Here is an 11597-nt window from a genome sequence, read left to right as displayed (position 1 = left end):
ACAGTCGATAAATACAATAATAAAAGCACACCAGAAAAATCAAAAAAAAAATTAAACAAGCATAAAAAGCAATTACTCTGGAACACACACAAAAAAAGAATTAAGCTAAAAAAACAAACCAAAAAATAGATTACTGAAAAAAAACGGATTTAAAAAATAAATATCAATACACTTCTGTCCTGATCCACCTTAGACCTCGTTAAATCCAGTTTTCACTTTTCAGCACAAAAACGAGGTCGTGCGCGTGGTGTCCGCTGTCCAATCACAGCGCTGTTTATTTCAAGAGTCCGCCCCTGCTGGCCTGTGATTGGTCGCTCACAGACCTACTCCAGTCACTTTTTTCAAAGTCGCAGTATAAACTTTGACTCCTGCTAGATATTAATGTGGCCTTTTCACCGCTGTTTGTTTTAGACACTGCGCAAAAAAGGAGGTAAATACGTATTTCATTTGTTGTTGAAAGGGTTTTGGTTATACTTCGAAAATCCTGTGATATTCTTTTTCGTCGTAAGCTACCAATTCCTGACAACGTCCACTATCATGTGACGAGCCAGGTGGTCATGTGGTCTATTTTTGTTTAGCAGTCATTTGCGTACTTTTCAACAGTGAAAATAACCAGAAGTGTCGGACGGAGATATGTGTAAGTCAGCGTTGTTGGTCCTGCTCGGGGTGAGTCTCGGGCTGGTAAAGTCGTTTCCCTCCCAGGAGCCGGACGGTGGAAAACACTGGGTGGTGATCGTAGCCGGGTCCAATGGCTGGTATAACTACAGGCACCAGGTGAGGAGAAGCGTCACTAAAGTGTTCATCCAGACTGTTAAAATGCACCACTGACCCCAGTTTTTGTCTTTTTCTTTAAGGCTGATGCATGTCATGCGTACCAGATTGTCCACAAGAATGGGATCCCAGATGAACAGATTGTGGTTATGATGTACGATGACTTGGCACAGAATGATGCGTAAGTTGGTATATTTTATTTTGCTTGTGTGCATCATATCTTTAATTCTCCCTCAACCATCCACCATCGGTCTTTTTCAAGTTAATAAAAGATGCAAGCACGTCTGTCTGCGAGCGTTGTAGGTGAAAATGAGACGGGTGTCATCAGCAGATCTGAGAAGACTGTAGGGTTTCATACACACACACACACACACACACACACAGATGCTTGTATGTGTGGAATGTGCACTGGCAGCGGGTGCTATTACATTAAGAGCACATTAGGGAAACCTGCAGAGAGGAGTCACGAGGAACTGGTTGTAGTGTGCGTCTATAACGTTTCCCTCAGTTTAGAAAGTTGCCTTCAAGTTCATAGAGCAAAGCGGGAGTCGCTGTTCTTTCATTGTTAGAGTTCTCCTAATTAATGAGAACTCAGCTGCTAATCGGTAATCAATAATGACAGTGGGATTCTTACAACCTCCATCGGTAATTCAATGATAATTAAATGTGCATTTGTTATAACGCAATAAGAAGTACCGGTAAGTGATGTGTCCACATTTTTCTTTGCTGATACAGTCAAAAGTGGTGCTTTCAGTAATGTGTGTTTTGGATCCGCTTTTGATCAGTATCTCCACGAGATCATGTTGCTGCAGTGATTAATCTGCTTTATTGTTTTGTCAGCCATCTTCATTTCCTTCTTTATTATTTTTTCTAGGAACCCCACCCCTGGGATACTGATAAACAGGCCAAACGGCTCTGATGTGTATAGAGGTGTTCCCAAAGACTACACTGGAGATGTGGGTTTTGGTTGTTTTTTTAAAAAAAACCATTCAAACAGATGGTTTAAAGCAGAGTTTGTGACTTCTGATTGGGGGTTTCCTGCAGAATGTGACCCCACAAAAGTTCCTGGCAGTGCTGAAGGGTGATAAAGCGAAAGCCAAAGGAAAAGTGATCAACAGGTGAGCTGATTGCCATAATTGTCCTGCTGGATACATTGAGGGGTCTGTTTGCACCTTTGCTCTCTTTGTCTTGGCAGCGGCCCCAACGATCACGTGTTTGTGTACTTCACTGACCACGGTGCACCTGGTATTCTGGCATTTCCCAATGATGATGTGAGCACTTTTTTGCTTCCTGGTAGTGATTATGTGTCTCTTAAACTATTCGGAACTGCTTTTAATAGATAAGAATCTATGAAACAAGTCATGTATTTTCATTGTCACTTCCTGTTCTCAGATGTGAATTTACGGTAATGTCATGTGAACACTCTGTCACGGTGGGACATTTTGAAAGTTCTGTAAACTATTTAAACAATGAAATAATGAAACAAAGCTAAAAAAAATATCAATGAGACTATGGAAAGAGATTGTTTCTATTATTCAACACTCTGTGCTCACCATTTATAAACTTTCAGTTATAATTATGAAGTTTCAATTAATTTAAATAAAAACTGGCACGTTCCCTGTTGATTCAGGTGCTCCTTATCAGTATTAATAATTAACCATTAAAAGTGTAAACACGTCTATTTTGTTAGCATGTTAAATTCATAGGCCAGGGAGCTTGTGAAATACTTAGATGTCAAATAAAATATATCAAATTATGTAGAATTCAGAAGAGTTTCACATTTCAGCAGGATGCATTTGCTTGATTTCAATTGGTTCAACTTTCTTCCATATTTTCATGCAGCTTGCAGTTAAAGACCTCCAAGACACCATTCAGTACATGCACAAGAATAAAAAATATAAAAGGGTGAGTAGCTGCTAGACCAGGGGTGGGCAAACATTTTGATTCGTGGGCCACAATGGGTTCTAACATTTGACAAAGGGGCCGGACCAGGAGCAGATGGATGGATGGAGTGCTTTGGTAACCTCACCTCATTGGAGAAAAAATACACATCTTGGGATATGGAGAAAACATGTGCTTTAATTTCAAATGAAAATGAAGAGAAGCATTACAACAAAATATCTGACTTTGGAATGAGTCTTGAATAAAATGTGCCTTTTTAAAAAAAATTAATAACCATTTCTATTTTAAAGCACTGAAAGTTCTGTTATCCTTCAGGATATCACCATCACTCTCCTCCTGACTGTCTTTTTTTCTAGTGGGAAAACACCAGAATTGCAGTGAAAATTTAACATTAACAAGGTTTATTCATTTAATTTTTCAAGTTTGGCGGGCCGGATTAAAACGTTTAACGGCCGCGTGTGGCCCCCGGGCCTTAGTTTGCCCATGCCTGTGCTAGACTGTATCAGGTGACTATATCACCGGAATCTATCAGGTGATATAGTCACTGTGCATAATAACATAAAGCCTGTGACTGCCTATTGACTGCGACCTTCCACAGATGGTGTTCTACATTGAGGCCTGTGAATCCGGGTCAATGATGGAAAACCTGCCCAGTGACATCAATGGTGAGTTACTTGAAACAAATCAAGAAAAATAAAAGGTAGCAAAGCTGTAAATGTAATTGGTTTCCCAGTCCAGAACAACCCAACGTGGACTGCACCTTCGATTTGTGGAACACATTCCCTCTGGACTGGCTGTACCTTTGAAAGATACCCATCACAGGTGTAACATGTGTTTTTCAGTGTACGCCACCACCGCAGCCAACTCCCACGAGTCGTCTTATGCCTGTTATTATGACGAAAAGAGAGACACATACCTGGGAGACTGGTACAGCGTCAACTGGATGGAGGACTCTGATGTGGTGAGCGGCTTATTTTATGCAAAGTTCTTAAATCCTATTATCAATTCCTAAAATGTTTTTTAGACAAAATACCAAGGAAGCAGTTTAGTTGTTGGACTGATTGTGTCTCTCCTGTTTGTAGGAGGATCTAAATAAAGAGACTCTGCTGAAGCAGTTTAAGATCGTGAAGTCGCGCACAAATACAAGTCACGTCATGCAGTACGGAAACAAGGTGAGAGGGTGCGGAAAGTTGGAAACTGACTCATGCTCGTTCATCAAATTAGTCAGGGTAGATGTTATCAGATACAGTGGAACCATTCCAGACACCATCCCAACGTTAATCAGTATTAAAAACAAGTAGTTTTACCACTTTATCTGCAGGGGTCAGAGCAGGTTTACAGTTTGAAACAGGAGAAATGGCTGCTCATAAATTACTCACACCAGAGTTTTACTAAACCTGTGCTGAACTCTTGTTTTTCACCTGTGGATCAGAGGTGTGAGGGGGATCCCTGCTGGATTAACTTTGTTTCTTTTTGCAGACGATGGCTCACATGAAGGTCATAGAGTTCCAGGGTAACCCCAAGGCAAACACGCCACCCTCTCCTCCAATGAGCCTGCCACCAGTCACCAACCTGGACCTGACGCCCGGCCCTGACGTTCCTCTGGCCATCCTCAAGAGGAAGATGATGGCCACCAATGACCTCAAGGTTTCGCGAGAATTACTGGAGGAGATCAACAGACACCTTAAGGTAGGATCTAAAAGAATGTTCTACAACTGTGGGCAGCAGCTCCACGATTCTGGGTCTCAGCATATGGGACTATTTGTTCTCAGGTCAGGCAGGTACTGGCCGACAACATGTACAGAGTGGTCCAGAAGGTGACCGGTGACACGCTGAAGACGGTACAAGTTCTGAATGAACAAGCCGACCTGACCCAACACGAGTGTTACCAGGCTGCAGTCAACCATTACAAGCACAACTGCTTCAACTGGCACAAACAGGAGGTAGATCTGAGATATAGGCGATAGACTCGTGGCGGGAAGTTTGATGACGGGAAGCAACATGCACACCACAAGTCTGGTTCTGCTTTAGAAGAGTTAGAGCAAACATTCACATTCCATCCTGTTGTCTTCTTTATGTTAAATGTCGCAGCGTCACACCAAGACAAATTCCTAGCTTGTGTAATACTGTGTATTACATGAACAATGGCAATAAATCTGATTCAATTCAATCAACCACTGATTAATGGTAGAACCGGGACATCACATTTTGCCTTTGTTTTTTTTCTACATGCGATTATGTACTTAATATTATAAAATAAATTCTGTGGCAACAATTCTAACATATGATCTTTGATTCCAGTATGAATATGCACTGAGACATCTTTACGCTCTGCTCAACCTGTGTGAAAGAGGATATCCTGCTGGCAGGTATGGTCTGCTTTCTCATTTGTGTGTTATGTTTTTTTATAGCACCACTGGCTGTATGTCCATCCGCGTTATATATAGAATAACTGTTGTTTTCTGTTCAGTTTACCTGAAACCAGAAGCTTATTGCCCTTTGTTTTTTTTCCTCTGTAGCATCCAAGTTGCGATGGATTCTGTGTGTCCTTACAATTTCTGAGAAGATCTGTCTGCATCCAGACCTGTATGGCTGCCTAAGAAGGTGGAGCTGCTCTATGTTCTGCTTAACAATCACTTGTGAAGTGGATGTCACTACTATCAAGACAATGACACTGTTAGACTTTCTGATTTTACTGAGAATTATCCAAACTTTTTCCTTTTAATGAATTGCACTGTTGCTGTTCACATTGATATTCTTCTACAATGATGGGGTTTTATTTTTTTTAAAAAGAAGAAAGATGTCCCCAGGTACAAACAATTATTAATCTTCACTCTGGGTTGGATTTATGTGTGAAAGTTCTGGCCTCAGTGAATGTTTGACATATAAAGAATATAGCATTAATTATTGACTGTTTTTATTTTGAAATAAATTTTTTAAAGTGAAAAAAGACTCCTGTTGGTTTTGCAGTGTGTTCATTTATAGGTTCAGATTTCAGAAGTATCAATCTGAAGTTATTTTATGTTCAATTGCTACACCTAGTGGTATCACCCTGGTTAAACTTGTTGCCTTGGTTTCGGTGGGTTGGTCAGGTTGCTAATTGGCGCCTGCGGTCAATTCAAAAGGAATTAAGGTACACAAAATTTCAAAAGTTAATTAATATTAGTTATTAGTTGTTGGGTGATAATCCTGTCAGCTGTTTTAGGTACTTTTAAAGTGGTAATCCTAGCCAGAAGACCGTACCAATATCAAAACTGGAAGGAAGTAAAGTGGAAGCACTTTGATTAATATTTAATTGGGGAAATGTAGATCACTAAACACAAATAATGTGCTCACTGGAATTAAGATTTATTTACTTAAATTGAGTAGTCTAGGGTAGATTTACGGTTCCTCGATTTCTAAACAGGCAAAATGTTCCGTCACCCAACAGCACGGAGGGGGAGGGGCGTGTAAACGTTACCGCCCCTTCTCAAAACGGGAAGACAACACGAACGATCTGGTCGAGCTAAATCTCCCAGCAAATTGATCTTTGCGGCCACTACATCGACCAGACGAACGAAACTCTTTAATTCCAGTCACTTGTATTTGCGCCGTTATTTCCTAGTGCATCCTAGATTTGAAAAATCATCACAACCAAGATAGTTTTTGGTCGCCACACTAGCCTGTGGGCTAACTGAAACATTGGGGCGGGTAAAGAGTTTCTCCCAGCTGGTTTGGTTGCGCACAACAGGTAGAAATCTGCTCGTTTTCAACACACCTCAACATTTCACCATGGGATCCAGAGCCTCGACGTTACTGCGAGAAGAGGAAATCGAAGAAATTAAGAAGGAGACTGGTTGTAAGTCGACTTTCACCTTAATTATACGACGAAGACGTACCGGTATTTGCTTTATTTACACAGACTTTGTTGCAGAAAGTGTTGTGCTTACACGTTTTGCGTTTGTGTTGCACCGTTTGGGTAGCGTTTCTGACTGGTGGTTGCATAATAAAGTCCATTACGTTCAAATCTAATTTTGACATTGAACCTGTTATCTGGTAATCTGATGAAATCTTTGGTGTCTTCCTTATAGTCTCCCACAGCCAGATAACTCGTCTGTACAGTCGCTTCACCAGCCTCGATAAAGGTGAAAATGGAACTCTCAGGTAAACGATGGCACAGCTTTTAGTTTGATCACCAGCACATGGAAACGCGAACAGAAATAATGATTTTCTACTTGTGCGTTTTCCTCTCTGATTTTAGATAATGCTACTTATACTTTACTTACTGCTATGCTATCTGACTGAGAACATGACTTCTGATAACTGGGGGAGGCTTTTCTGTGGTTTGTGATTAACCGACACATCCAACCACATTCTGCAAAGAACAAACAATAAGTGAAGACATAAGTAATCTTTAACAGTTGCTAGAACTTCATTTGGACGCTTGGTGTAACAACAAAGGATTTGTCCACTAGTTTTTGAGAAGTGGATTAAAAAACATTCCTCTTCTGATTTTGATGTTTGGAGTGTGTTTACACACAACAAGCTCTCGGGTCTACATGTTCTTGCTCCAGTGCCTTTAGTCACAGCTCAGACGGACAGGGACATTCTGGTTACCTCAAGGTGACTCTACTGTTTGTTAGTGGCCACAACACAGTTTTCAACTTGTATTTTCAGATTTACAAATAAGTGATTGCCATGCACTTTTCTATTCACCTGCTTCTGATGTCACAAGTGTGTCTAAGGAATGTTGTCACATGAGCTATGTTTGGTGTCATGTCTTTGTAAAAATTGGTCATAGTCTTGAGATCTGCGGTAATTTGTCAAAATAGTTTCACATTTGCTGTAATTTAATTTGGCTTCTCTTTTTTTGGTCCTGCAGTCGGGAAGATTTTCAGAGGATCCCAGAGTTGGCCATAAATCCGCTGGGAGACAGAATTATCAATGCTTTCTTTCCTGAGGGGTGAGCTACACTTGTTACTTCTGATCTTTTAAATCCATATTTGTGTGAATCACCAGAAACACACAAGCTCCTGAGAACTTTCCTGTATTCAGATGTTTTATCCAGATGCATCACTTGCTTTATTAAATTTGAGAACACACTCAAAAAGCTTAAAATTTGGTGAAATTAGATTAAGTTACAATGAGTGTCGGTGTAATCTGAGCAGCCAGCAAATGATCATCCCTTATTTTTCAGCTTTGATCAGGTCTTTGAGGTGTATTCAGGTTACAATGTTTTTATTGTAGTGAGGACCAGGTGAACTTCAGGGGCTTCATGCGGACCTTGGCTCACTTCAGGCCGATTGAGGACAACGAGAAGAACAAGAATGCTGCCACTAGCGAGCCGCTCAACAGCAGGACAAACAAGCTGCTGTGTGAGTGTGAAACCAGTCTCCTTCATATTCATAGGACTTCATCTTGAGTGTTAATTTAACTTTTAGATTTATTTTCCAGTCGCATTCCGCCTGTATGACCTGGACAGGGATGACAAAATCTCTCGGGATGAACTGCTGCAGGTGAGTGGACTCGTGAAATCTACGATTAGACGTCACTTAACAGTTGAATCAACCGATGATGACAAATAATTTAATTACCTCTTATTGGGTTTGTGGTAATTATTCAGAGATCAGATTTATTGACGAGAAACCTTGGTAGCGAATTGACTTCTGCTTCAGTATTTCTCCTCAGGCTGATCTGCTAATTTTTGTCCTCTGTTATTTGTGGTTAGTCCTTGAACCACAGTTTTGCCAGCATCATGTGACCTGTAACTGCTATAAGCTCAGGCTTAACGGCTCATGTTTATCGGAAAACACAGTTAGTAAAGCCAGGACATTTTCCAGCAACTGTTTCCTGTTGGTAATTAGTATCTTGGTATCCGTTTATTCCAGGTTTTGCGCATGATGGTTGGTGTAAACATTTCGGATGACCAGCTGGGAAGCATTGCCGACAGGACCATACAGGAAGCCGACACAAACGGAGATAATTCCATTTCCTTCAATGAATTTGTTAAGGCAGGTTTCCTGGCATTCCCTCTTTAGATAAGATAAGACTACAAATGGAGAGTTCCCAGATGTGAAGGACAATCAAATCTGTAATGTGTTCAAGGAAGTTATAATTCACTGAGTAATATTAAGTATAATACTCATCCTATTTTTACCTCTATCGTACAGGGAAATATAATTTGATGTATAAAAGGTCTGATATTGCTGCAGGGAGCTTGTGTAGAAAAAAACCTCTCATACACTTTTTTAGTTTCCAAGGAAACACACGATAAGTGACAACTGAACACAAATACACACACCAGTTTATCAGTGTAATGCAATAAAAACATCAATGTTTCATTTCTTTAAACTAGCTGTGTTTTGTTTCAGGTGTTGGAGAAAGTGGACGTGGAACAGAAAATGAGCATCCGATTTCTTCACTGAGCTTCTTTTTGCACTCATCCAACACAACCTCATTCAGTTTGTCAGCCAGCTGCTGTGGGCCACACTACCGAACACACTGCTCTGTAAACAAAGGGAAAAGTCACGTGCCTTGAGTTGTATGCAGTGTAGTTGTCTACGTCTACGTAGTTTATCAGTGAGATGGTATTTATTAGAAACGGGTCAAGTTGGTACCGCTGTTCCAATTAAACATTAAAGGTAGTTGATAGAGGTACAACCGTTTTGTCACTACAACAACAGGAATTTTAAGCATACTTGTGCAGTTTAATGTGTCCATATAGATCTGCAGTGTGTCAAGCTTCAGAACAGTGTGTCTCCTGCTTGCAGAAACTTAGAACTTGATTTTAAAGGTGAGGCTGAACACGTCAGAGCGGCCAAACGGTCCCATTGGCCCTCAATGCAAAGTGTGCCATGTTCCAAAGCTTTTGCCACAGCCTTAATTCTCATTGGTTATTCTGTGACCTGTAAACAGGATCTGTAGGCGTGTTTGTGTATATTTTCCTCAGATGGGTAACTAAGTGCTGCCGATAGTTGTGGTTGTTCGACTTAAACCAAAGTATCTTTGACTGTGTTTCAACGCTAACAACCACGGATCAGCAGCTGGATCACAGAAATCACTGATTGTTCATTCATTTTATGCAAAAATGCTTCCACTGTTGCCCTCTGCTCTAAAGGTTTCTGACTGAGGACAGTGAGAGAGCAGTTGGAGTCTCAATAAAAACACTGTTCTATTAGCACCCCTCCTGTAGGTGACAGAAATATGTTTGTAGATTTCTATGCTGCTTCATGTGTGTTCATGTTCTTTTCCTGGAGCTCTAGATGCTAAAGAGAATCAGTTGTGTTTTAAAATGTATTTTCTCTACAAACTCATGCACACAAACTGAATATCTTTTCATCTCAATGTGAGTTTGTTAAATTATTTTAAAAGGACACCTTCAAGCAGAGCAATCTTTTCATGAATGATCATTTATCATCAGTCAGATGTGATTGTGTTACTTGGATGTTTCATGAATTTTATTTGAATAAATCTCAGTGCCATGCTTCAATTTTTGGCATTTGTTCTTTGTTAACCTTGGAATTAGATCCATTAGATAAGATAAGATATTTCAGCATGAAATAACTAGTTATGTTTTCTTACATGATATGTGACACAAGTGAGGACGATCACTGGCTTCCAGAAGAAAGGAATACGCTCAGCTGATGGGAACGTGGACCAAGCTAATGAGTTGAACCAGTTTTTCAACAGGTTTGACTCTAGCTCCCCCTCCCCCAGCTGTCCCAATATTCCTCTGGATAACAATGGGTCCCCTTCACACCTCCCAGAGCCCCTAACACCTCTGCCAACTTCTTCCCCCTCCCCCCTGCTGACACCCTACATAGATTCCAACATCCCACTCCCCCCGACAGGACTATCCTTCACGTCTGGCCAGGTGAGGAGAGAGCTGGAGAGGCTCAACCAGAGAAAGGCTGCCGGACCGGACGGCATCAGCCCACGAGTGCTGAGGAACTGCTCCAGGCAGCTGTGTGGAATACTGCAGCACCTGTTCAACCAGAGCCTTCCATCTTCAGAGGATCCCAGTGCTTTGGAAGACATCCTGCCTGGTCCCGGTGCCAAAGAAGACCCATCCTGTGGCACCGAGTGACTACAGGCCAATAGCACTGACCTCCCACATTATGAAGGTCATGGAGCGGCTGGTGCTGTCACACCTCAGACCTCTGGTGAGCCCCTTTCAGGACCCTCTGCAGTTTGCCTATCAGCCCAAGGTGGGGGTTGATGACGCAGTGATATACCTGCTGCAGAGGGCTTACTCCTCCTTGGACAGACTAAACACCACAGTGCGGGTCATGTTCTTCGACTTCTCTTCTGCCTTCAACACCATCCAGCCAAGACTGCTGAGGGCGAAGTTGGAGAAGATGCAGATGGATGCTCCCCTTGTTTCTTGGATCGAGGACTACCTGACAGGTCGACCACAGTTTGTGAGACTGCGGAGCTGTGTGTCCGACCCCCTGATGAGCAACACAGGAGCTCCTCAAGGAACTGTGCTCTCCCCATTCCTGTTCACCACCTACACAGCTGACTTCCAGTACCACTCTGAGACATGTCATCTCCAGAAGTACTCGGATGACACAGTCATAGTCGGGTGTGTGGAGAATGGACAGGAGGATGAATACAGGGACCTTGTGGAGAGTTTTGTCAGGTGGAGCAGGGAGAACCTTCTGCAGCTCAACGTGACCAAGACGAAGGAGATGGTGGTGGATTTCAGAAAAAGCAAGTCCCCTCCCTCCCCAGTCTGCATTAGTGGGAAAGAAGTGGAACTAGTCCCATTTTACAGGTTCCTGGGTGTCCAGCTGGACAATAAACTGGAGTGGTCCACAAACACCGATGCTGTTTACAAGAAGGCCATGAGCAGACTCTATTTCCTCAGGAGACTCAGGTCCTTCAGTGTTTGCAGCAGGATGCTCCACATGTTCTACCAGTCTGTCATGGCTAGCACCATCTTC

General features: G+C 41.9%; 2 protein-coding genes across 2 annotated transcripts; both read left to right on the top strand.

The window, feature by feature from the left end:
• The first annotated feature begins 301 nt into the window (after positions 1 to 301).
• On the top strand, positions 302 to 5625 carry lgmn (legumain). The gene is made up of 14 exons (XM_057058646.1): positions 302 to 430; positions 604 to 774; positions 855 to 952; positions 1646 to 1727; positions 1816 to 1889; positions 1967 to 2042; positions 2614 to 2676; positions 3272 to 3338; positions 3516 to 3634; positions 3756 to 3845; positions 4153 to 4362; positions 4446 to 4616; positions 4975 to 5042; positions 5193 to 5625. The coding sequence occupies exons 2-14, from the start codon at positions 634 to 636 to the stop codon at positions 5233 to 5235; spliced, it is 1302 nt and encodes a 433-aa protein (XP_056914626.1). The 5' UTR covers positions 302 to 430; positions 604 to 633; the 3' UTR covers positions 5236 to 5625.
• A 504-nt stretch (positions 5626 to 6129) lies between these two features.
• Positions 6130 to 10141, top strand: chp1 (calcineurin-like EF-hand protein 1). Its single transcript, XM_057058699.1, has 7 exons — positions 6130 to 6511; positions 6744 to 6816; positions 7535 to 7615; positions 7900 to 8027; positions 8107 to 8168; positions 8541 to 8663; positions 9024 to 10141. Exons 1-7 carry the CDS (start codon positions 6445 to 6447, stop codon positions 9075 to 9077), a joined length of 588 nt encoding a protein of 195 aa, XP_056914679.1. The 5' UTR covers positions 6130 to 6444; the 3' UTR covers positions 9078 to 10141.
• The last annotated feature ends 1456 nt before the right edge of the window (positions 10142 to 11597 follow it).

Source organism: Takifugu flavidus, chromosome 16 (genome assembly GCF_003711565.1).
Source record: "Takifugu flavidus isolate HTHZ2018 chromosome 16, ASM371156v2, whole genome shotgun sequence".
Classification (NCBI taxonomy): domain Eukaryota; kingdom Metazoa; phylum Chordata; class Actinopteri; order Tetraodontiformes; family Tetraodontidae; genus Takifugu; species Takifugu flavidus.
Note: the sequence above shows the minus strand (reverse complement) of the source record. Positions and strands in the feature narration are given on the sequence as shown.

What these genes read in the sequence shown, in the direction of transcription:
- lgmn (XM_057058646.1), top strand. Translation starts at nt 634, where the DNA reads ATGTGTAAGTCAGCGTTGTTGGTCCTGCTCGGGGTGAGTCTCGGGCTG. An exon ending in GGTATAACTACAGGCACCAG is followed by an intron (nt 775 to 854) that starts GTGAGGAGAAGC and finishes TTTTTCTTTAAG; the next exon opens with GCTGATGCATGTCATGCGTA. An exon ending in GACTTGGCACAGAATGATGC is followed by an intron (nt 953 to 1,645) that starts GTAAGTTGGTAT and finishes TATTTTTTCTAG; the next exon opens with GAACCCCACCCCTGGGATAC.
- chp1 (XM_057058699.1), top strand. Translation starts at nt 6,445, where the DNA reads ATGGGATCCAGAGCCTCGACGTTACTGCGAGAAGAGGAAATCGAAGAA. An exon ending in AATTAAGAAGGAGACTGGTT is followed by an intron (nt 6,512 to 6,743) that starts GTAAGTCGACTT and finishes TCTTCCTTATAG; the next exon opens with TCTCCCACAGCCAGATAACT. An exon ending in GGTGAAAATGGAACTCTCAG is followed by an intron (nt 6,817 to 7,534) that starts GTAAACGATGGC and finishes TTGGTCCTGCAG; the next exon opens with TCGGGAAGATTTTCAGAGGA.